General features: G+C 42.4%; 1 protein-coding gene across 3 annotated transcripts in view; it reads left to right on the top strand.

The window, feature by feature from the left end:
- FBXO25 (F-box protein 25) overlaps positions 1-24,792 on the top strand; it is a 79,455-nt gene extending 54,663 nt beyond the window's left edge. Inside the window, exons 8-11 of one of the 3 annotated variants that reach the window (XM_019520625.1) lie at positions 2-184; positions 10,436-10,579; positions 17,922-17,948; positions 23,531-24,792. In XM_019520625.1, coding sequence (XP_019376170.1) covers positions 2-184; positions 10,436-10,579; positions 17,922-17,948; positions 23,531-23,620 — 444 coding nt within the window. In that variant the 3' untranslated portion in view covers positions 23,621-24,792. Of the gene's footprint in view, position 1; positions 185-10,435; positions 10,580-10,932; positions 12,019-17,921; positions 17,949-23,530 lie in introns of those variants that run through there. The other 2 variants (XM_019520623.1, XM_019520624.1) reach the window with 2 other exon arrangements.
- Positions 24,793-25,096: the final 304 nt, after the last annotated feature.

Genomic DNA, 25,096 nt, shown 5'->3' with positions numbered 1-25,096 from the left:
GCAAGTCAACAATGGTCTTACGCTTAGTGACCTCCCTCTGCATATGCTGAATAACATCCTATACAGGTTCTCAGATGGCTGGGACATTATTACTTTAGGCCAAGTGACTCCAACACTGTACATGCTCAGTGAAGACAGACAGTTATGGAAAAAACTTTGCCAGTACCATTTTGCAGAAAAACAGGTAATAAATGCAATAGTTTGTGTTTAAGCATAATGCGTTATATCTGTCATATTGTATACAAGATGACTAAGTGGGAATATTTTCCTTACTAAATTCTGCCTTTTTTAATGTTGAATCGTGGTAATGTTTGATAAGGATACAGGCTGGTTTTTCAGACCTGATTATCCTAAGAATTCTGTTTAGCACCTCCTGTAAATTTATTTGAAGGGCTGTAGTTGGAAGTTTTCTTGTAGTGTTCATGAGGGTACCTAAACTAACCTTTATTTCTAATTTCCAGTCATTCCCATGTAACTGTGGCAGAGTATATCATTAAAGTTTCCGTATATAGTACATTTTTAATGAAGTAAGATTGTGCATACATTCTAAAAGTCTGAACAGTAAGACATGAGAAAATCCCTCTGACTAGAGTATTATGATTTGGGGTTGTTTGCAAGAAAGTTGTTTCCAGAAATGTTTTGGAGTCTTTCTGCCCATTAGTATTAGAGTTTTGAAAGGACATTTAAAAGAAATATCAAAGTATTCTTTTGCCATATTAATTAAAAGAGAATAACAGGAAGGAAGGAAGAACTTGGACTTTTTAGCTACTTTATTCAGGGACTCGGGGTACAAAAAGTTGGCCCCTCTGGGGTCCAGGTCCAACATACAAAGCAAAGACAAACAAATCACCATCAAACCAAAAGCACCATGCTATTATGCCATTACATTCATAACCTCACACCATGACAGACACCTTCACAATATTGCACGTCGTACCTAACATGCCATTATGTGGTCAGGACACCCAGCCAAAGCTAAAGCCCTCTACAGACCTCTATAAACAAATGATTCCTACCCTGCACTATCCAATAGTTCATGTAACAAAATCTTCAACTTCCCACACAAAGAAAAAAGCAAAAAGCAGCCTGATGAGGGCCTAGGACGCGACGCAAGTTTGGAGTTGCAGTCTGCCACCAACCCTGCCCAGTCACCCAGACTAGTCATGACATTAGAGCACGTATTGAAGATGGCTGCCCTCCATGTGGCACAGCGCCCCCTTAAGGGCCCAGTGTGCCCCAAAGACAGGCACCACCTGCCAGAGCACAGCGTGCTCAAACTCCAGCAAGAGGCGCCCCCACACCAGGAGGCTTAAAAGCTGCAGGGCATTCTCTGAGCCAGTCCCAGCAAGCTGGTGGCGCTGGCTCTTGAAGACAGGCATCTTGGCCTGACCCAGCAGAAAGTTGGCCAGGCAGATGGTGCCCTGCTGAGCTGCCCGGTATGGGTAGGAGCACACGTAGGTGTTCTATGATAGACTCCTGCCCAGCGCCCGCAGCACTGGCTCAAGGGTGACAGAGCAGCTGCAGGAGGGGACAGTTGAGGAAGGCATGAAAGGTTCTCAACACCTCCTGGACAGAAGGGGCAGGATGCCGAGGTGGCTGGGTCAAAGTGGGAGGCAAATGTGCCAGTGGCTAGGATGCCATGCAGCAACCACCACTGCAGGCAGCCAGTTGTCTTGGCAGTTGGCAGCTTATACAACGTGCACCAAGCCAAGTGGGCCGGTGTGGAATCTGGCAACCCCGGGTGCCATCACCATGGTGTATCAGGGCAGCCCACCTGCACCTGGGCATGGCGGATGTGAATCACCCAGGCATACAGGCTTCTACACAGCAGGGAAGCAAAGGGGCAACCCGTGTCACTGTTGGGAGGCATGGTGAGCGTGGGCCAGCTCACCAGCCACAGACGGGGCAACCTGCAGTAGGGGAAGGTCTCGCTCGGGGCATCCACAACGAGGGGGACCTGGCGCGCCCAGAGATGGTCATCCAGGATGGCTGCTCCCTCCAGCAGGAGGGCAGCCTGAATGTCACGCAGGAGATGGCCCACGCTGTGGACGGAGTGCATGCCCAGCTGGGTGGTCAGGGCGTTGGGTGAGAGCCAGGCCGACCAAGCAGGGTCAAGGAGATGGCCCAGGCAGAGGACACACACCTGGATGAGAACGGCTGTGAGGCTGGCAGAGGCCAGGCTTGGCACGAGGTGCTGCAGGGCTGGGTTATGTACCAAGGGCTCCCTCAGCAGCTGCAGGAACTGCAGGCACTGGGCCCAGGGCTGGAGGCAGAAGGTGGCCTCCCAGGCTCATACCATGCCGTGGTAGAAGGCCAGAAGCACTACCCAGTTCAGAAGCATGAGGTACAGCAGGAAGAGCTCCCTATCAAAGCCAAGGGCCCCTGCCCTTTGCCTGGAACTGGCACACCAGTTGTTGTCAGGGTAGGCACTCCTTGCCCTAGAGTCACTGATGGGCTTGCAGACAGAAGGCAGGCACCTTGCTCTCCAGGTCGACCAGGCTCTGGCCCCCCTTGGCAACAGGTAGGTAAAGGATGGTTCTTAGGAGCCAGTAGTGCCCATCTCAGAAAAAAACCTACCAGGAGGTGCTAGAGTCTCTCAAGTAGGTCCTGTGGTGGGTCGAATATGGCGCACCAGTGCCAGAGGGCTGCCACCACCAGGTTGTTGGCAATGACACATCCATGGTAGGAGAAGCTGGTGCCAGCACCACCATTGCAGGGGGCCTCCACCCACTCAAAGCCATCCCAGCTGTGCACCATGAAGGTCAGTGGCCCCAGGAACACGGCCAGGACCTTGAGGTCCTTGCAGTGCTGGGTGAGACCCCTCCGCAGATCCAGGGGTGGGGGGAATCACACTGGTCTATGCGCCAAGCAGCAGGGTATCACTTTTAGCCCAGTTGATGTGGGCCAAGGAGGCATTCTCATAGGTTCACTGGCAGCCTGTCAGGGCCCACACATCTTCCTGGGTGTTGAGGAAGATGCTCACATCATCCACATATGCTGACAGCCAGAGTGGATGGCCAGTGGACAGGCCTGTGGCTATTGGCAGAGCCATACCACTCAGGCATTGCCACAGCACATGCAGCAGCAACTCAATGGCCAGGGCGTAGCGTATGCCCGACGGGCCAGGCATGACAGATGCTCCTGTGTATAGGGAACGGGGCACAGAGTTCACTGGCTGTGAGCAGGTCATGCAGCAGGAACAAGCTGTCTTGGATGATCCTGCCCAGCACACAGTAGCTCTGCTCAGGCCCAGCGACAGAGGCTATGACAGTACAGAGGTGGGTCACTAGTTCTCCTATGAGGAGCAGGTCATCGTCCTCACTAGCATCACGCAGGAGGGCAGCCAAGGTCTCAGAAAAAGCAACCTTCTCTTGGCTTTCAGTGGGTGTGTAGGCATTGATGAGTAGCAGATGGCATTGTGCGAGGGTGACATGGACAGTCAGCAGGTGGCTGGAGATGACCACCCACACTACCGCTGAGTCATGCTGCAGCTGTGGTACTAGGAGGGTTGCAATCCCAGCACTGAGTTTGGTGTCATGGCTCAAGAACAAGTGGCCTCACCAGGCAGCGGGCCAGGCCACCTGGTTGAGCCCATTGGAATGTCTCTCCTGGAGGAAGGCGATGGCCAGCCACTTCTGGTGCAGGAGCTCCAGGATGCCCTCCTGTTTAACTGGATCTTGGCACCTGTTGATATTAAAAGTGCCAATGGCCATGGTTACCATGGGTGTGGGTATGGCAGAGGAAGAGCAAGCACCCAAGAGCAGAACAAGACAGCAGAGACAGGTCAGGGAAGGGCTATCATGCCCTACTGTACTCCAGGGACCCCCCCCAGGCCCTCACCCGTTGTGTGAGCTTCTCCAGATTGTAAGCCATCTGCCGGGTGCCTAGATCTTGCTGCAGAAGTTTGGCTGCAGCTCTGGAAGCCTTGACAAAAAGCTTAGGGTCCGTGGACCATCCGCTGGATGGTGCTGTCATGCTGGAGACCCCAGCCCCATCACATGAAACGGGGGTGAAAGGAGGTGGGGAAGAGATCCCGGCCTCACTGGGATGTGCTGCTTTCTCCTGTGGACACTGGGCTGCTAGATGGGAAGAGCTACCACAGTGGAAACACATGGTCTCCCCCAAGGAAAAATAAATCACAAACCTCCACCCGTCAAGCGTGAGGTTCAAGGAGCGAGGCAGAGACAGGGTGCCTTCCCTTGCGAGCATGAAGACCTGCCTCCAAAAGGACAGGATATGCTTCAGCTTCGGGTCCTTGCTTCCAATCATTAGTCGGCAAAAGGAACTCATAGGAACCCCAAGGGCTTGAGTCCCTTAGCCAGCTCCCTATCAGACAGGTGTAGGGGGCATTGGAAATCACCACTCTCAGCACCTGGGTGTCTAGGGGTGTGACAAGATAGTGTATGCTTACAATGTCCAGGCCTTCCGCGCACACCCTGTTGACCAGGGTAGGAGTGCTCAGGTAAACATTGGGACCATGTTAACATGAGCTGTGTAACGTACATTACACCATCCCAGGAGATCAGCTAGGGCACCTGCACAGACCTCAACCCCAACATAGGGAGGGATATGAACCCTCAAGCCATAGTTAAGGGGGAGGTTTTGAGATGCATCCCCCCCATGCCAGCTCTTGGGGGTAGGAGCGGCCATTCTTGCTAGGACAGGGTTAATCCCAAAAGCTAAAACTAAGGAAATAAAAAAAATTGTATGTATAAACTACAGAGATAAGTATCTGGTAATGCAGCAATAAAAAGCAAAAAGGGAGGGGTGTGAGTGCCCAGAGGGGAGAAAGGAGGAATGGAGGAGGAGGAGGAGGAGTGGCGGGTGGGGGGAAAGGTTATAGGGGTTAGGAAAAAATAAAAGAATGACATGGAGAAAAGGGTGGAATTAAGAGCACCCCTCGAAAGGAAAAAGATAACTCCCTGTGTCAGACAAGCAAAAAAAGAAAGAGAGAGAGAAGCTGTGAAGTAGACAAATGCAACTCACAGACAGAGAAACTGGAAGTAAAAGAGGGAGGGGACAGAGAATAGAAAAAAGAAAAATACTGTGAAAATACAAGAAAAAAATCAGAAAGGGAGGTAAACAAAAGCAAGAGGCATTTAGACAGGTGGGAGTCAGAAAAGAAAAGAGAAAGCCAGGGAGTCTTACACTCAGGATCACCCCACACAGCTCCAAACGTGCCTGGTCTGAGGCATCCAAAGGGGAAGGAAAGTGTGGGGCTTTTGTGCTGTGAGGATGAGGGCTGAGATTCATGTTTTTCTGTTGTAAGAAATCCAGGGAGAAGGAAACTGAGGAAGGTCATGAGGCTATGATATTAGAACAAGAAGGGGACACTTTGTTTCTTTTGATATTTAAGCCACAGAACAGACTCTTCAAGACTGAGAGACTGTATTTTGTTAGTTTTTATTCTGTTTGATAGTTAGGGTTTGTGGAACTCCATAGAAAAGGGATCACTTTGAAGAGATGAGACCAGAGGGCTAAGTTGTGGCATAGACCTGACTGTGGGACAAAGGCCAGGTAAGATGGAGGAGGTCCGCACTTTCTAGTATACCAGCAGAACTAATACATGGAACTATAAGCTGTGGCCTAAAAAGAGCTTTTAAGGTACTTGTTCATACTTTTGTAGTTAATAAGGCTTTGCAGATACAGGTAGTGATCTAGCAGCAGATCCAGAAGGCTCAGGAAGCAGCACTGGTGCACCATAAGACAGTCATTGACCTGATGAAGGATGAAAGAGATCCCCGTGCTTTTCAGATGTAGGTAGGGAGAGCATGTAGAAAGAACCTGTCTGTAGAGGTGTGAGATCTAGAAAGAGTGAAAGATAATACACCAAGAAAAGGGATTGTGACGCTAACTGAACTTATAGCCAAGAGAATTGGAAATATGAACCTGTTTGAGTCAGATGAGGAAAAGTTAGTCGTCTGTGAAGAACCTGCCTCAATAGTTATGGGCCCTGGAGAGGATGTGGTTTTGAGCCTCAGAGGAGAGGGTCAGAGCTGAACAAGACAGTTTATGGTTTGACCATGTGCAGTAGTTTGAAGGCATGGCTGAAAATGGAGAGAATGAAAATATGCCTATCCTGAAGAGGAGAAATAGATCAGCAGTTTGAATACTGTTTTGGTGACCACGGTCTGCCGAGAGACTATTTCCTAAAGAAACTAATTAAGCTAGAAAGGGGGTGCAGACCCATGAGTAAGTCGGATGTAGAAGTGGTCCAGAAGTTAACATGAACCAAACTGAGGTGTGTGGCCAGTTGGGCCACACACAGCCCCAAAACATAGGCAGGATCTGGAGTCTCTTTACCACCTCCCATCCTAAGTACTGGGCTGATACTGATAACTGATGGATGGCTAGCTGAAGTACTGCATAAAGTACAGTCTGTTGTGTGGTGCTGGCCCTAGAGAGAGGCTATAGGAACACAGATCATGTAGAGTGCAGAATTTGAACTTTAGAGGAAGACAAAAGTATGTTATGGCTGTTTGTTAAGAGGCTAGTAGGTACACATGTGCTTTATTGTCAAGTAGATTAATTAGCTCTGCAGTAAAGTGTCACTGTCTACACATGCACCAGTATTATGGCACAGGAAACAAATTAACTCCACTGTAAGTACTATCTTATGGAAGAGTAATTAACTGCCCTGAAATGCATGTGTAGACTATGACTGTTGGGGGCCAGACTCCTGCCGGCTGCCTAGCCACATGGCTCCACAGGGTCAGTACCCTCATGCCCCAACCACCTGACACCACCACCTGGAGCCCAGGGCTGAACCTCTAGGTCTTCTGCCAACCCAGGCCTGCTCTACCCTGGCTCAAATTGCTGCTGTCATGGGTGCATGTGTAGACACTGTGCCCAAGAGCAGTTTACTCCAGCTTAAACAGCTCTAGAGTTTATTGCTTTGGCTTAATTTCATGTGTAGATGCGCACCCAGCAATAGTCCAGGCAGTGCTGTTTAGGAAAAAGAAACAGGAAACCCAAATAAAGGTGTGATAAGGATTGTCAGTATCAATATCATCGTAACATCCCAGTATGGTGTTGGCTTTTTTAGAAACAGTGTGATATCGTTGGCTCGTGTTCAGTTTGTGATTCATTATACTCCCTTCCTGCCCTCTCCAGACACTTTTCTGCAGTTTTTTACCAGCCACTTTTTGTATGTGTGTAGTTGATTATTCTCATCAAAGTGTAGACCCTTGCACCTGTCCTTTGTGAATTTTATGCTTTTCATTTTGGACCATTTCTCCAATTTGCCGAGACCATTTTCATTTCTGATCCTGTCTTCCCGAGAACCTGCACCCCTTTCCAGCTTGATATCCTGCAAATTTGTTGAGTGCACTCTATTCCATTATGCAAATAATTAAAATACTGAAAGATACCAGACTCATAACAGACTTCCTGTAGACCCTCCTTTACGCATCTTTTCAGCTTGAGAGTGAGCCATTAATAACTGCACATTGAGTACAGTTTTGCAACCAGTTTCAGATCTGCCCTTCAATAGGTTTTCTTTGGTTATATTTTTCCAGTTTGCTTAAGATGGCAGCCCTTGATGCAGTATCAGAAGTCTTATTAAAATCAAACTACATCACACTTTTTGTTTTGTTGCTATCCACAAAGCTTATTATCCTGTCATAGACGGAAATTAGGTTGGTTTGACATAACTTGTTCTTGACATCTGTGTTGGCTTTACTTGTCACCTTAAAAATGTATTAGGTGAGCTGACCTTGGAGAAAGGACAAGAGGAAAAATTCTGAAGAGATTAAAGGAAGAAGATATTATTAGAAGATAATAGAAAAAATGAAGATCACTAAAGCAATTTAGAATAATTTGCTGAATGTAGGAACTCTAAAAACACTATTGAAAAATGCTAAGAGGTCTTTTTAAACTCATGAAGTTTTCAAGTAGATTTTCACTTGGTTAATAAAACTATTTTTCAGCTATCAAATTGTAAGTTTCCTCAATTTAGAATTAAGCCACTTTTACAAACAACTATAAGATGGAGCTCTTCCTAGTTTTTTATTGTCTTCTCAGTTTACTAGTAGGAACAGAATCATTTGACTTGAAATATCTTTATACTGTTCATTGGAAAATTAGATAGTGTCAACCTTTAAAATGCAGTAGTTCTTCAACCTGAATTCCTCGCAGAACACTTATTCCATACTAAGAATGACTTCTGCAATTTTGCTTGTTCAGCATTCAAAGTGGATCTACATGTCTGAATGGAAAGCTAGCATAGGATTCTCATTGTACAATAGCAAGTCTGGGTCTTTTCCATTTAGGCATACCAGTCCATGTGATTAGATGAACCACACTTCCAAAAAGATATATACAAAGAAGACTGGAGTATGTTATTTTACTTTAAAGAAAAAGAATTATTTAAAGTTTCTAACCATAATTATTATGAAGTCTTTGCCCATACTTTTAGTTTTATAAGCCATGAATTGAAATACATGCATCTTTCACTTTTATATAGAAATAAAGAAAAATACTCAGTGGGTACATTGTAGTCTACACGTGCACTAGTTTTAGGTTGCAGTAAATTAATTAACTCCACTGTAAGATAGTAGTGTTGAAGACAGTACTATCTTATGGTGGAGTACTTTACAGCGCTGAAATGCATGTGTAGATGGTGATGCAGAAATTGCACCTAGTCAGCTCAGGCAGCAGGTTAAGCCACATGGCTCCATACATTTGGCACTTTTGTTCTCCAGCCAGCCCCTCTGCTGACCAATGCTGCCACCTGAAGCCTGGGACTGCCCCTCTCCCCTCCCCGAGTCTGCTGCCAGCCTGGGTTTGTTCCACCCCGGCTTAAACTGTTACTGTCCCAGGCACACGTATAGATGCTGTGCCCAGAAAGCAGCGTACTCCAGCTCAGAGTGCTCTGGAGTTTATCGCTTCACATTAAGTACACATGTAGATACACCCAGTGAATAAGTGTTTCTGTAAAATACTTTAAAATATTTCTTTTGTTATTTAGACATAGTATTGACTTTAGGCTAGAACCTAAATAGACTTAGGTGTTTACAATAGGATTTGGTTGTACCTGATGTACCTACATCCAAAATAGGGATAAAAAAAACCAGAAGCAGTGGCTCTGAAATTTACTTGGGTACCTCTGTGTTTGGCATGCACATAACTGCCCCAGCCTGAGCAGCTAGGTGCTTATCTCCCATGTTAGTTATGTTGGAATCCAGAAACTAGATGGAGCATAAGTACACCAAGGAGCTGGTCCTAACAAACACTGACAGGATAGGGCCTCTTGTAAAAGGCAGTTGCAACTGTTTTAGTTTAAAACACATTTGGAGGAAGGGTTGAGGCAGGAGGAGGATGTAATGGCTCTTATAAAAGAACTCCCCAAATCTACTTTCCTCCCTTACTTGAAAGTAGGCACCACATTGGCCTTCTTCCAATCTTTCGGCGCTTCAAGCAAGTTCCAGCAAGAAGGAGCATGTCTGTAACTTAGTGGTTAGGGCAGTCAGTTGGAAAAGTGAAATTCTAGTTTCTGGTCCCTACTCTGTTTATGCATTTTACATTAAACAGTTATTGGATTAAAAGGATGCCATGTAAATAATCCTGGGGCCAGGGCCTGGAACTTCCAACTCACCCTTCTGAGAAAATGTCCTAACCATAAGATCATCCTGTTCCTTGTTGTATCAGTTCTCAAACCATTAGGCAATTATGTAACAATGGGCCTCCTCATCCTAGTGGACCTTCCTCTCCTCTGGTCCCTTTTGAAAAGAAAGCCCATAACCCCTGCTGATAATCTTTTTAAAAAATTGTAAGCACACAATCGAAGAAGAGGAACCCAGGTTCTGAAACCTGAGTGGGCGGAGGTGCTTCCCCACAGACCTGGCTTAGGTGATAAGCTCTACAGTGGAGCAGGAATTCAGCATACCCTTGTATTTAGTGTTTCCTATGGCTTAGCTGTAAGAAATTAACCATTCACCACACAGGTATTTTGAATGGCCCTTTTGAAGTGCCTGACTCTCCCCATGCACTGCAAAGTTTCCTAAGTCAGGGTTTTGGATTTCACTCTGAGGGCAAGGGGCCTAAAACCCCCCCAGTATTTCAGCACCTAGGTGATCTAACTCCTTATTCCTTTATGGAAGTGGAGTTAAATAAATTATACATATTTTAACAAGTCTATAGTCTGTTATTTTCTTTGCTTTTTCTAATTAATTTGGTTGCTTTGTGAAATGTTCATGTATTTTGAGGGTTGTGGACTAGAATTTGGGATAAATCATCTTGTATGGCTGGACCTTAAAATTGAACTTCAGAGTTTCAGGTTGACACTCCATAAAGCTCTGTATACGAGTCAGAATATTAGTCCCAGAGAGGCACAATTATTAAAATTCAACTGAACTGTTCTTTTACACTTGAAGCTCTTATTGATTTGACTATCATCTGCAACCGTTGTAAAGAAAATATTAATTTTTATGTCCAGTTCTGTAGACATTTGATTCCATCAGAAAAAGGTCACGTTGACTGGAAGCTGATGTATTTTGCACTTCAAAAATGTTATCCCATAAAGGAGCAATATGGAGACACTTTGCATTTCTGTCGGCATTGTAGTATTCTGTTTTGGAAGGTAAGAATTGTATAATTATATAAGAAATGTATAATTTAAAATGGGAAAGTACTTTTCACATTTAGCTGGTGAAAAGCATGTTTGAAAGGAAAAATGTTATGATGTCATATAAGTATGTACCATCTCAAGTGGAAAGTAATTGGGTATTAAATAGAACTAATTATATGGGCATTTTTACAAAACCTTTTTTCAAGGGAATTCCAAATATAATTAGAATGTAAAGTTTAATTCTATGCTATATTTAACCATTTAAATCTGTTCTAAAATCAGTATTCTATGCTTTTACAATTTTTTAAGAATCTTGAAGCAAAGGAAGGGTGTAATTCTTTACATTCCAGCTTTTTTTTTGTTAGACAGAAATGTAATGCACCAAAATTGTGAAGTGGAAGGAGGAAAAGTCTAATTTCACGTAACTGACATCACAGCCAATAAAATATTAATCAATAGTAAGACCTTTTACAGTATTTCCTCATCATTGTTGTAATATATTAGTGGTATTCAACCTCAGTGTGTTGAGTACAGTATATTATTAGAGCTAACTTCCATCTTGTGGGCCACATCTAGTCTGTGGACCTGTGCGATTCAGCTCACGGGTTCACCCTGGTCCAGAAATTTTGCAGCAGAGGAGTGGCAGCATCATGAATTGCTGCCATCCCTCCCTCGCCACCAAATTTCTTAACCTGTGGGGACCTCCATACACTGGCAAGTGGTCAGGTTGATGTGCAGGGTTGCACTGCAGCTGGATCTGGCCTATGGGGTCATATCAGCATACCAGATTGCATCTGCAGACCAATCTCATGTGCTGATCTTGTGCTGGATAAGACCTGCAGACTTACCCTGTGTTTGGGATTCAGCCCATGGCTTGGGTCTCCATACCACTTATCTAGCTCACAGGGCCAGAGGTTGAGCACCACTGTAATATATTATGAAAACTAGTAACTAGTTTCATTTCACTGAAGAATGCTGTTAGAAATGCTCTTTCTTTTTCCATAGTCTTGCTGTTTACAAGTAGGAATATTGTGACTTACAGTTGAATTTTGTTTCTCTTGTATAGTCCGTTTTACTCTCATTTGAAGTCAGAGTAATTCCATTTTGATTTAATATTTTGGTGGCAAAATGGATTATGATGCCACTTTTTCAGACGGGCTTCAATTGGCAACCTGAAGACCTGAGTAGATCATGCTATCAAGTGGAAAATAAAGAGAAAAGAATGGCTTAAAAACCATGAAAAATCTTCTCCCTAGAGATCGCTTTGCTTCTATACATTAAGACAGATTCTTTGCATCACTCTCTCACATTCTAAGGACAGTTACTTGAAAGCAAAACTGTAAGAGCTTATCTGTTCTTTATCCCCATTCTTTCCCAAAGATGATTCTTCCTGGCATGTCTTTATGACTAGAGACAGAAGTTACACATAAACTGGTTTTAAGTGATCAGAAACTGGTTTAAACCTGTAATGGAACAAAGGTTCAGTGCACATAAACCAGTTTCAAAATGCCTGAAGTGGCTGAAACCTGATTGAATGTAGTATCAGACTTAACTGATTTGGGTCAAATTGGCTTATGCAACTTCTGTCCCAGACTCCTTCCTGGTTTTAGTTAAACCAGAGTTTTCCAGTATCCCAGGATGCTCTGCAGCCATGAGGTGGGCTTTGCCCTCTGCTCCAGAGTGCAGAGCTGGCCCGACCCCTCTGCTCTCTAACCCAAGCAGGGGCAGGGACATGGCCAGACACACCCCAGCGTGGATCTGTTAAGTCAAAGTGGGCAGGGAGGGGGTTAATTCTTCCCTCCTTCCCCTCCCCTCTGCCACTGCAGCCAAGGTCTGCCTGTTTGCCGGCAAGGGGTGGCTGGGCTGGCAGACTCTGGCTGTGGTCCCCAGGGGCAGAAGGGACTGAGGGAGGAATTAACTTCCTCCCTTCCTCCTCTGCCTTAATGGGGACATGCCAGGATGGCATCTGGCCACACCCTTGGCCCTGCTGGGGCTTCTCTATCACTGAGCTGCAGCCACTGGGGAGGGTCCTGCCCCTGCAGCTCGGCCCAGCCATCTAGCTGCCTTGGCCGGGGCTGAGCGGAGCTAGCCATCCCCAGCAGCTGTGGCTCAGTAACAGCTACTTCACGCACGCAGGCTGGGCCAGGCGAAGCAGCACCACCCCGAGTCAGGCAGCCAGGCCAGGCAGCACCACCCTGTGGTGCCAGGGGGCAGGAGGAGTGGGAGGCGGAAGAGTCCCCCTCCAGCACCCCAGAGTCCTGTGGCTGCGGGGGAGGAGGGGGAAGTTTCCTCCTCTGAGGCCGGGAAGCAGAGGTGTGCGCCATGATTGATCCCAGCTGTCAGGGAGTTGCTTTGGTGGCCAGAGCTTTCCCCTCCTTCTCCTCCTCCTCTGCCATGGGGTTTTGGCCATGCTCCCTCTTCCCCCACCCTCCAAACCCTGAAGCCCCCACCCTCTGTACCCTGCAGCCCAAAGTGGGGATTTAAACCCCTCCTCAGTCCTATTCAGGCCTGCTGGGGCCTGGCCATGCCCTTCCCCCACCACCCTTCCCCAGCTCAGCTTCCCTGTGGAAGGGAAGGGAGGTCTGCTTTAGCACCCCCGGGTTTTTGGCCTGAGCCACTGTTGGCATGTGCCTGAATTTCTGGAATTAAAAGAGAACATCTATCCACTTGCAAATTGGTTCAATCTGTGCAGGTTAGACTAACCTGCAAAGATTGAATCAATTTAGGCTCGGGCTTTTTGAAAGTCTGTCCCTAGCCCATGGGTCATCTAAGGAGAAAAAGTAGTGTGCATGCAAAGGACCTTTATGAACCATGTCATTCTGAATTTGAATACCTTGATTATCATGGGTGCATCTGCAGATGGTTATACTTAGCAAGAAAAGATAGCTGATAAAGACTTCTGCTCATATTTTTAAAAGTCTAGATAACTAGTTGATGCACTTCTGCAGCTCTCACACTTGATATCAAGACTGGATAAGTATAAAAGCTGTCCAGTGCAGCAGAAGTCTGTTCTGTAACATACTTTCTGGTAATTGGAATACAGCTTTCTATCTGTAAAAAGCAGTCTGTGATTTGACTATCCATTTATGTATTTCGTCTTTTACATTCTAGTTTTCTTAAGGAACTGTAAAGATTGTTTATATTAGAGTATTCTGTGTAAATGGATAATCTGATGGTATTTACAATATGTTTTCTCCTTTCAAATGCTTTCAGTAATTGTGCTTCAAAGTATAGGGTAGTTAAAACTGGTAGTGACCCAATTTGCTTTAGTCTAAAGAATCCAGCACTTATAACTTAATTGTTGAACGCTAAAAGATTTTTAGCAGATTCCTTTTTTATATATTTTGTTAACGGTTTAATACATTTTCCTTTTAGAAGCATTCAGATTGGCTGGTAATAGAAAGATGATAATTCTTTTCTATGTAGATTGGTCTTGTGGAGTGGTTTTCAAACTAAGAGTTCAAGTAGCATAGTGAGCTTAACAGAAATTCGGTGATAAAGAAACAGGTTCTCACCAAAGTGAGTTTTGAATCTGGAAAGGTAAAGAAATCTAGTGTAAGATTTGAATTTAGTACTTTAGATTAGTCTATAGTAGGATTGTTTCCTTCCATGTGTTCCATTTTTTAAGATGGTTAATTTAAGATTTAAGAAAAGCACTTGTTTTTCAGTGCTGTAGTTTGTATGTACCCTGATTTCGTAAGAGAACAATTTAAAATTAATGGGCTAGTTGGCACCCTCCTGCCCCCCCAAAAATATGCACATTTCTCTGAGTTTGCTAGTTCCATAGATCCATTGTTTTAGTGGGATACGGGTATCCTGGGTCATGATGATCATGAAAATAAGGAGGTTCTTTAGGTCATTTTAGACCATTTCATTGAGATTTTTGACAAATAAGAATGAAAACCTTAAATGCAGCCCTGCCCAAAGATAATTGGAGCAGAGAAAGTAGCACCGTGCTCTGAACCAATATTAAATTAAAATATTTTATTTTAAAAAAATCATATTTTTAAAATGTTATAACATTTATCGGTTTGTATTTGGAGATGGAGAATTACAGTATTCAAACCAGAAGGTCAGCCACAACTGAAGCTGAGGAGTCTTCTCCCCTACTATAAATATAAAATGAAGCTTGAGCTTTTTGCAGCATGACTATTTTGGTATACAGGGGCCTGATCATTCACATCCTCAGTAACTCTCTTAACTATGAAAACAAATGTGATCAAGGAAAGGAAAGGTGGTTGCTGCAGAGAGGGTCGGTTCTTTGAAAAGCTTTCCTCACTCCACCAACATCACTTGTTTTTCTAAAACTCTGTTCCAGTCAACTGCTCTTCTTCTAGTTACTGATCTCCACCAAGCTGTTAGCTTTGGAGATGGTGTTTTTGTACCTGATGGGAAGGTTCTGTAAAGCTGATTGCCTTCTGTTTATTCAACTTCTAAATTATTTTTCCAACCTGGTACATGGATGTTCTTTGGCTAACACCTCATTTTGTGGAAGATGCTGAGGGATTGCTAACAAATAAAAGTCTCTAATTTACCTTCTCCAAAAGGTAATGAATAGAACAGACAGCTATACACTATTGAAGCATCGTTTTGTGTTAATGCACTGATTTTAAGTAAGAACATCACTTGTTTGATCATCCTTTTAGTACTGAATATCTCTGACCCTGTTAATCTGAGAGCTCTGCCGGGGTAGTATGGCTGTACTTACCGAGTTATCTTTAACATCAGAATTATTTCCATGACAGCTAGTTTTGACACCAGGTAGGATTCTAACAGAGTATGGAAGAAGCATGGAGAGTTTGTGGGATTAGTGATTAGATAGGACATTGGAGTGTGAACCATGGCACTAACATATAAGCTGACATATAAGCTAAGGTTTGACCTTGCAGAAATAATAAGCTAAGGTTTGACCTTGCCGAAATAATTCAGTTCATCTTTAAATGAAATGATTTATGCCAGGGGTCAGCAGCGTTTTTGGGCAGAGTGCCAAAAACACCCGCAACCGACCTTATAAAGTGTTGACATGCCAGGGGTGGACAGCAGGGGAGCTGCAAGGGTCCCAATCTTTGTTATGGCGGCACAGCCCTGCCCCTTCCCTGAGATGTGACTGCCAAGCAAAATGCCTTCACTTGCCACATTCTGGCTCATGTTCTTGGGGTTGCCTAGCCCTGATTTATACTATACCAAGCACCTTTGTTGGCAAAGCTGACAGTGCTCACTTGGCTAAACTACGCCCCCAGCTCTGGAAAGTAGTTTCTTCTGGCACATTAGCAAGGTAGTACGAGTAAACTAGCTCTGCAGCTGCTGTCTGTCCTGTGAATAAATAGTTCCATTTTTCAGTCGGGTCAGTCCAGACCCTCCACAAGCCTTTTAAAGAAATATGAGAAAACAAAGGGAAGCAAAACCTGCTCCTAAAGCCATAATGAGCTCATTGAGCATTCACAGTGGGGGTGGGGATCTGAGGGTATGCTGACCATTGTAGCCTTGGGGGAGTGAGAGGGAATGTATGTGTCCCCTGCTGCTGCTGGAGCAACATCACTGTGCGCAAGCAGCAGCCCGGTGGCTGGGTTCCCTGGGAGCTGACCCTGGTGGCCTGTTGGCTCCCTCTCCCATGCATGCATATTGGGTTCAGGACAGGGAAAGGCTCCTTGGTCGGAGGCACTCACAACCTTCCCCTTCCCCCATCCTCCAGGTACACTGCTTTGTTGGGGGGTGCTGCCCTGCCTGGCTCCTAAGGTCAGGCAGTGGGTAGGGAAGGGCTGATTCTTCCATAGCAAAGACTCCTGAGAAGAGGGGGACAGTTATGGCCCCCCCTTCTGGTCAGCGCCCAGGACTGGTGCCCCACTCACCCTGCTTTAGTTACACTGCTGCATGCTCCTGAAAACCCTGCTGTGAAGTTTGTGGTGCCAGGAAATAGCTGTTGTAGTTAGGAAAAGAGCTGTGCCAGTTTATATAAAGTGTAGTAAATACACTCTTGCCAAACCATTTGTTAGGTTGGGTTTAGTATTTGTGTTGAAGACCAGTATTATATAAACTATGTATAGCAGTGGTCAAATCTGTTTCCTGTAACTAACACAGATTTGTTCCCACACAAAGCTTCATCTTTTACACTCTTCTGTACACTTTCTAAATTTGTTGTTCCTTTATTTTTAAAATGATAACGCTCTGCTTTGAAGCATCTGCTGCCCCTTGCATCTTAATTTAAAAAAAGGGAAACATAGCTAAAGGGACAATATTGTAACAAAAACAAATGGGTATAAACAGGCCATAAATAAACTTAGCCTGGAAATTAGAAGCTGTTGCCTAACGGTCAGAGGAATGAAGTTCTAGAATCACTTTTCAGCAGTTGTGGAAACAAACAGCCAAATCTAAACTGCTTTTAAACTGGATCTCTTAAAAAAAGTGTATATGGTCTGGTTACCTATGATATTGCAGAGTAGATTGCATAATTCAGGAGTGAATAGCACATATTCCTATGAAAGGCTTGCACACAGAGGAGGCTGCCTGGCTATACAGGGAGATGGTGAACCTGGTTATAAGCACAGTGCTCTCAAGTATGTGCAGTGAACAGACTATTTTCAGAATTTTTTTGTAATCAGTGTTGTTTGTAATAAGTTTTTCAGGCTTCCAAACAGCAGTATCCGAACTTCTTGTGTTATGACCATTTCTTTAAAACAAATCATCATAGAAAACTTGCATATAGGAGTGAAGTCATTACTAACTACTTCATCGGAAGTGTAGTGATGTCACAGAACATCTAAGACTCTTAATATTAAGAAAAAGGAAAGGGTCTAGTATATACTCATTTAATTTTGATAAAGGGGATTTCTTTTTTAGGAACAAACTCAATCATTTTTAATATAAACAAAATGCAGAATTCATGGATTAAAACTGGCAAAATACACTACAAAGTGAGGTATTTTATAAGTGCTTTTTGGTTATATCGTAACTCTTCTACATCATTATATGGTGTCACTATTGTGAGTAATTCTATATTTCTTCAGTTACAAATTGGGTCATACATGTCAGTTGCTCTAAAATGGGTATAAAAATGGAATATTCAACCTTCTTTAAAGGTAATTTCTTCACCTGCAGGTAGGTTACTAAAACACTGTGCAGTGGTTTAGCAATTCCATGTAGGTGATGTGCATATTTACTCTTGTCAGAGTTGCAGTGATGGGTTATGTGGGTTTTGTTTTCCAATAGATTAAAATGATCTAGTGTAGAATATTCTTGTGGCGGATAGTCATGTATTAAGATTATTGTTTTAAATGATACCCATTCCAAAATATCTTAACATTTCCTCTCTTACTTTACTGCATTCCCTCCTGCTTCTTCCTTCATGATCTCAAAGGACTACCACCTTGCTTTGTTACTCAAGGTATTTTGTGCATTTCATCCCTTCTTTCATTTATGCCTATTTTGTAATGTTGAAGTGAACAAGCTGTTCACTTCTAATTTTTCTTGGTCTGTTCCAAACAACTAGGAAGTTGCAGTTGTTGATACTATTAGATATTTGGCATTTTCAACGTCAGTTACCATTCATTTGCAGTTTTCCTTGCTGATACTGTTTAAACTTGGAGATCCTGATGTAAGGTGGGTGCAGCTGCCAGTAAATGTGACTTGAGCACCAGAATTGCTTCCATAACAACACATTTTGTTGCCAGATAGGATTTGGAATTTGAGTTTAGAATGAGCATGTAGGTTTTGTGAGTTTAGTGATAAGTATAGAGGTTTTCTGCTTTAGGACAGTGGAATGTGAACCATGTCACTACTGCATAATAAAGTCTAACCTTACAGAAATAATTCAGTCCATCTCTAAATAGACTGATTATGCTATAACTGGCATCTTTGTTGGCAGAAATGCTAGTGGGTCTCTTGGCTAAATAACTATTTATGAAATGAGGATCCAAGAGATTTTTATCCCAATCCAAATAATTCAATGGCACTTGAAAATATCTTCCTAGCAGGTCATTTGCAGACAGGAATTTCAGATTCCTCGTTTTCTAACCTAAGAAAAAAATACAAAAACGTATTTTGAATGTGAAACAATTTCATGTTGGGCCACTGCAGCCCCCTGGTTATTACAGTAATTTCTAATTTGCAAGTAAACTGAAATTGAGGAAAGAAAATGATGGTGTTTGTTATTAGCTGCTCCTTGTATATAGTACATATTTTTCTTTCCATTTATATGTATTTAGATCCAGCTAAATACAATTTAATAGAAGAACTGAAACTTGCTGTGATTCAAATCCTTGGGTAATAGCATGTAAAACTATTCAAACTTACAAGGTGAACACACTGTTCCTCAGCTCCAATAAAAACACATAATAGCTTTTTCAGATCAACGTGGCTCTTCCTCATGGAAATTGCTCTCTGGGTTTAAAAAAACAAAACCTGATTTTACTGGAAATTCTTCTTCCGCATTGATTTCCTGAATGGCAGGGCAGAGCTTAGGATGATGTTTTCTTCATGGCAGCATAAAAACAGACAGCCTGTGACAAGCTGTGCCCAGCAGTAAATTTAGAAAGACAGTGCAGGTGAAAGAAACTAACTCACATTTCCACATATCTGCATCAGGTAGACAGTGGTTACAGAACCTGAGACCTGGGACATACATTCTGGTGACAAGTGTGAAGGGTGGAAGTATCTGCTTTTCAATAAAAATGTCTCTTCTGCCACTGCATGCCTCCTTTCCTGCAGACTGCAAAGCCTGGCCCTCTTGTCAAAAAGAATGAAGTGCAGCAGCTTTTATCTGCTCAGAGCCTTTTGCTGCTTTCTCTGCGTCCAGCATCACTTCTTCTTTGGCCGTTCCACTTGGGACACTGTTGTTGCTCATTTTGTTTGTATGGGTCTTTGCCCTGTTTCCATATTATCATCAGGCTGTCCTTGTCCAGTAAGCAAGGGAAGGGCCACAAATAGGTTGCCACCTGAAAATCTCATAACACTTTTCTAAACGCAGAAAGAAACTAAATTTGAAAAGATGCAACACTTAAATAGAGGCTTTGTCTTCATCTTACTTGTTGTGCAAAGAATTTGAAATGTCCTTTGTCACAGATGCCGTTATGCTCTCATGCCTAATATTTATGGAGATAAGCAAAGTTTCAGGGTTAAGTTCTTGCTTTTCATGAAATAACTTGGGCATAGTTCTCTTACTTTCCCTCTGAAATCAGTAAGACTGCTTCATTGATAATAGTAGTGTAAGATTAAACTGTAGTTGTTATATTATCCCCTTAAAATTTATTTACTTCCTCTGAGTCTTTCCCCAAAACACTGGACTTCTGGTTCCACTTAATACTTGCATAAAGCTGCAATTCCTGAGCTTTATAAATAGTGCTTTTAAGAAACTTACTAATTTCTTTATTGAACCATGTCAGGGACTTGTGATTATTGCATCTCCAACCTCTTCTTCCTGGTCCTAGCTGCAATCAGCTAAAAAAAACCCCACGGTTACTTTTATAATAGAACACTTATTTAACTTGAATGTTCTGGGGAGTTTTGACCAGCAAGTTGAGGGTAGTGTCTCAGTGATGTTATTTTTAATGGAAACTGAGAGCTCCAGTGGGTTACTATTAGGGCAGCCTTTCAACTCTGCATCCCTGATTTAAATACTGACCTTGCCAATATTAAAAAAAATAATAATTGCCCTTTCAGTGTCCTGTGAGAAACAAACTGGTGATGGTCTTCATGTCCTTCTGGTGTCATAAGTAGCTGTATTGGCAGAGCAACCCAACAATAAATGAATGCAAAATATACTGTCTGCCTAAAACAGGCTTGAAAGCAGTATGGACAAGTGTACTGCACTGCTGTCCTGTTTTGTATGCATTTGGAGTTAGGGGAATGGATAGTGCTGGAGAGAGAAAATATACCTAGGATATTAATCTAGCACCTAAGTTACTGAATACAGCATCTTGGGGGAAAGAAATCATGTTTATAGATGTACAGATATGAAACTGCATTTCACAGTACCAGTGAAGTGCTATTGCCAGGCATACAAAAGCCTTTGAATTACTTTAGATTTGTGTAATCTTGTAATTGACAATGATTAGGCCTGCAGCGAACTTGAGTGGTGCTTTCTGCATGCATGCCTTATGATCCAGGAGTGTTATTAAGACATATATAACACTGCCATGCACCGCTGCTTCACGTTGCCTGGAAATACTGCTTTGTGAAGCATTATAGAGTGAAACTGTAAGAAAATACTAAAAGTATTGAGGAATAAGGTCTTAAAAACTGCTCACAAATGGATTTTGGTGTCATTACAGCTCAAATGCCCTGGCCTGTTTTAATTAAAACTAAAACAGTTTGAAAACTTTTACTTTCAATTTTCTGTCATTATTCCCCTAAACATATTTTTTTTAGAAAATATGGGAAATATGTAAACAAAAAAAACTAGCTAAGAATTAGTACAGGGATCAGCAACAAGAGGGGCTCTAACCTCTGCCACCTCTGTACTTGTTATGCTGTCACAAGCAGCTGTTTGTCCAGAGTTTGCCACATAAAGATTTAATACACTTTAATCCTTAACATTTCAAATAGTATCTGAAAAATAAGTGACAAACTATATATTCTTCCATAGTCTCCCTCAATGATTGTTTGGCAGTCCCAGTAATTTTTCCCTTGTCCACAAAGGGGTTCATATTATAATGCAGTTGGTTTGAATTAAGCTTGCACATTTCATAGAGTCACAGAAAAGTCAGGCTGAAAGGCACATTCAGAGGTCATCTAGTCCAAACCCCCATCAATCGCAGGATCATCCCTATCCAAATCAAGCTATACAAATCCATGATCTGGTCTTAACCTCTTAGTAAAACTACACAGTAAACCCTGACGCAACCGCAAGACATAGCACCCTAACCTGCCCCAGGTATAGCAGGGGGACAGTGGCAGTCAATGTCCTGCTGCTACAGTGGTAGTCAACATGTACACAAAAGATCGAGGGACTCTAGGAAGAGGGCCATGCCTCCTGTTGCAGGGAAAGGGAGAAACCCCCACAGCTCATACCAATATGACTGTGGGGTAAAAGTCCTTCCTGGCCCCAGACACAGTGATAGACCTGATCCTGAGCAAAGGGAAATACCCTATACCCATGGACCTCTGGGTTTAAGTCCCAGAAGCAGCACTGGCAAACCCCAGCAAAATCCCCAGTCTTAGCTGTAGCCAAACCTTAATGCTTCTGAAAAAGGTAAACACCCCTGCCACCACCACATCTAGTGGCAGGAAGGGGAAAAAAATTCCAGCCTCACGGTAATCAGGAAATCCCAGAAGTATGGGAAATACCAATAGTACAGCATAGACATTACTCCTATCCCATCCCTGAGCAATGCTTGTCCAATCATTTCTTGACCATGTCCAGTGATGGAGATTCCACCGTTTCCTTCGGCAGTCTAGTCCACTGCCTCACTGTTCTTACTGGTCAACTGACCAGTCAAATATTGTCAGATACAGGTCAAATATGTTAATCATTAATTTATTAGAACAGTGAAAAGAGAGACTTGACTTTCCAGTAGGTTAGATAATATGCTAATTACAAAAAAAGTTAATTATCTGTTATTGTGAAACTATGAAATTTAAGTTCTAATAAATTGTAATTAATTTTTATAATCAGGACTAAACATTTGTTTTCCTTGGCTTTTATCCTAAAACCCAAGGGTCAGCCTGAACAGTTACAAAATAAAATTTAAAAAAAAACAGACACAGCAACTAATAGAGGGAGGGAGGAAAGGAGTGTTTATGTACAGCCATGGACAGGGTTGTGATAGATTTCCAAGGTTCTAGGAAATTTGCAGGAATAGAAATCTTGCCAAGAGAGGCATACAGATATTCCAGCCTGCAGATGCCCCTGCTCCCAGCTTTCACCAGCCATAGTGATCCCTAGTTTGGGGAAGGCACAGGGGAAGCTACTTTGACCCCTTCTGATCATGGAGTTGAGCATAGAGGTGTTCACTCTCGCAAGAGACATTCTCTTGCAGGAGAGATCTGGAGTGAATGAGTGAACAAGCATACACACACATTTCTTGACTCCTGCAGGACTGAGGGACAAGGCATGCAGTCTTCCTGCCCTTGCTAAGAGATGAAATCGTGGAATAAAAAAGGCTACCACCTACACATGGGCATTCTTGGCTTCATGGAATATTTGCAAGTTTTTTTTACTGTGACTAAGTACTAGGTGGTCACTTGACCAGTCAATTGCCTGGCTTCCCAACACTAATTTGAATAAAAGAGCTTGAATATTGTAATAGGGACACTCAACTTTGCTGTATTTGTAGAGTAGAAGAATCCTCTGTTTCCTGCTCTGTTTTCCAGAAGAAACTTTTTCTGATAAGACTTATTTTTAGAAAGTTTAGTGTGACAGTATCTTGAAATCCAGGATTCAGAGTCGCATTGTGTATGCATAACCAAAGACCTTTGTTTTTCTAAACTGCTTACAATTATTGCTGGGCAGGAAATATTTCACCTTTCAAAGAAAATTTGAGATCAAAATTGTCCCCATCCCAAATCGAAATGAAATGTCAGTCTCAAATTTTTATTTAAAAAAAAGAAAGATTAGTTTGGGCCTATAAAAATATTTTATTGTTAATGAGTCATTTAAATCTTTCTTTTTCCCCCCTTTAAACTAAAATTTCCAAAAAAAACCCATAATTTTCAAACTTAAACTTTCCTGGTTTAGAACTGCTGAAATGGGACAGTTTTACTGTTTTGCACCTCTTTTCTTTTTTGAGTTAGAGACTTGTCAGAACTGGCCCTGATTTCATAAACAGTCACTATTTTCAACACAAGGAAAAAACCTGTTCAGCAAAAAATTCCTGACTTGCAACTCAAGTAAATGTATGCCCTGACTGAAGTGTGCATTTGAAAAGTTCTTTTCATTTAAACAAAAATGGTTGGTTTGTTGTTTTTAAAGTTGGGGGCAGGGGGAAGGAGGAGTGAGAAAATAACTTGTTTTTTCTTTAATTTCTTTAGGATACAGGACATCCCTGTACAGCCAATGACCCAGAAACCTGTTTTATGCCAGTTTCTCCTCAGCATTTCATCGATCTCTTCAAATTTTAGGCTGGGCAATAGCTGTTTCTGTCTCTCTTTACTTTTGGTCATCTCTGTAGTGTCCTGCAGTGTATTATGCTTTTTTGTGCAATATCTTTTTGTTGAACATAATTATTTCATTGTTTTAAAAAAGTGTGCTAGTAAGAAAGTCTTGGACAAGTGTATTGCAGATGCTATTTGTGGGCAGAAAAGGACTGAAAAAGAGTAAATGCTGAAGAGGGAAGCTGCACTCTATAGAAACGTTTGCAAAGGGCTCCTTGAAACACAAGGAAAAGAAAGTAGATTTAGTCCTATTTTGCAATCTATTCTGCATTGATTTTGACATTTCATGAAGGTGACCAGCTTCAAACATATTGGAGGGATATTTTGATGGACGGGCTAAACTGTTCTTGGACTCATGAAGAGCAATTGGTGTTATTTCCTTGAGGTAAGCCACCATTTTTCAAGCTCTCACACATAATTTGTATGTTTTCATAAATAGCCAGCTGATTCCTTTGATTTCTTCATGTTAGCAAGTTTGCCCTAGTCTTTGTAATTTTGTGAATAAATTGTACTTGTGTGTACGTGTTGTTGAACAAATTATGAAGGAAACAAAGTTCTGTATATACATTATGCAAAATATTTATTTTTCCTAAAAGGTATTTTATTAACCACATCAAACCTGTCTGAGCACACTCTAAACTCAAAAAAGTGTGGGAGACTAACCAATGGTTGTTGGAGAACACTGGATTTTTCTGGTGATTGCCAGTCTTCAGTTGTAATGGTTTTGCTGTTAACAATACTGTGGTAGGATTTCCAGACATCCTGTAAAAAGGACATGTTACTAAGGACTGCAGTATAGCAGCATTACCTTGTAGTAGTAACTGAAGCTGTAATTTGGAAAATCCCTCCAAACTAGGGAAAGCCAGCTTGTTGATCTGGAACACCTTCTCCTGAGGAATCAGAAATAATAGTAGTTCTGTAGGAAACTACTTCCTTACAATTTAGAAACTGAAAATGACAACATTGAAGAGGCTTATTTGGCATAAGAAAAAAACAACAAAATTAACTTTTCTTCTCGCAATGATCATTTACCAACAGCATGTAAAATACAGACAAAATACAAAATGTATTATATTCCAAATTGGCTTGTTTTGAATCTAATTTTGTACAAAGTGTAATAAATCATGTTTTCCTTATTATTCTTAGTAGTTTCATTTGTATGTAGGGATGAGTCTGTTTTAAATGTTATAACAGTGACTTCTACATCCATCACCAAATCAGGTTTTCATTTGTGTACTGAACAAGAAAAATATACATATCCTGAATGCCAGAATTTTTCCTTTCTTTCATTTTAACCAGAACTAGAATTCCAGCACTAACAGATTCATTAGGAAAGAGAGAATATTTTAGTGTCCAAAATATTTAATGAATGTAAAATAAAATGAAGAAATTCCCTGTTTTTGCAGATGTAGACTTTGCAGTAAAAAAAAAAAGATGCAAGGG

The sequence above is a fragment of the Gavialis gangeticus genome, unplaced genomic scaffold, assembly GCF_001723915.1.
Source record: "Gavialis gangeticus isolate Ggan-Ray unplaced genomic scaffold, GavGan_comp1, whole genome shotgun sequence".
Classification (NCBI taxonomy): Eukaryota; Metazoa; Chordata; order Crocodylia; family Gavialidae; genus Gavialis; species Gavialis gangeticus.
The sequence above is the reverse complement of the archived record's forward strand: the minus strand, read 5'-3'. Positions and strand labels throughout refer to the sequence as shown.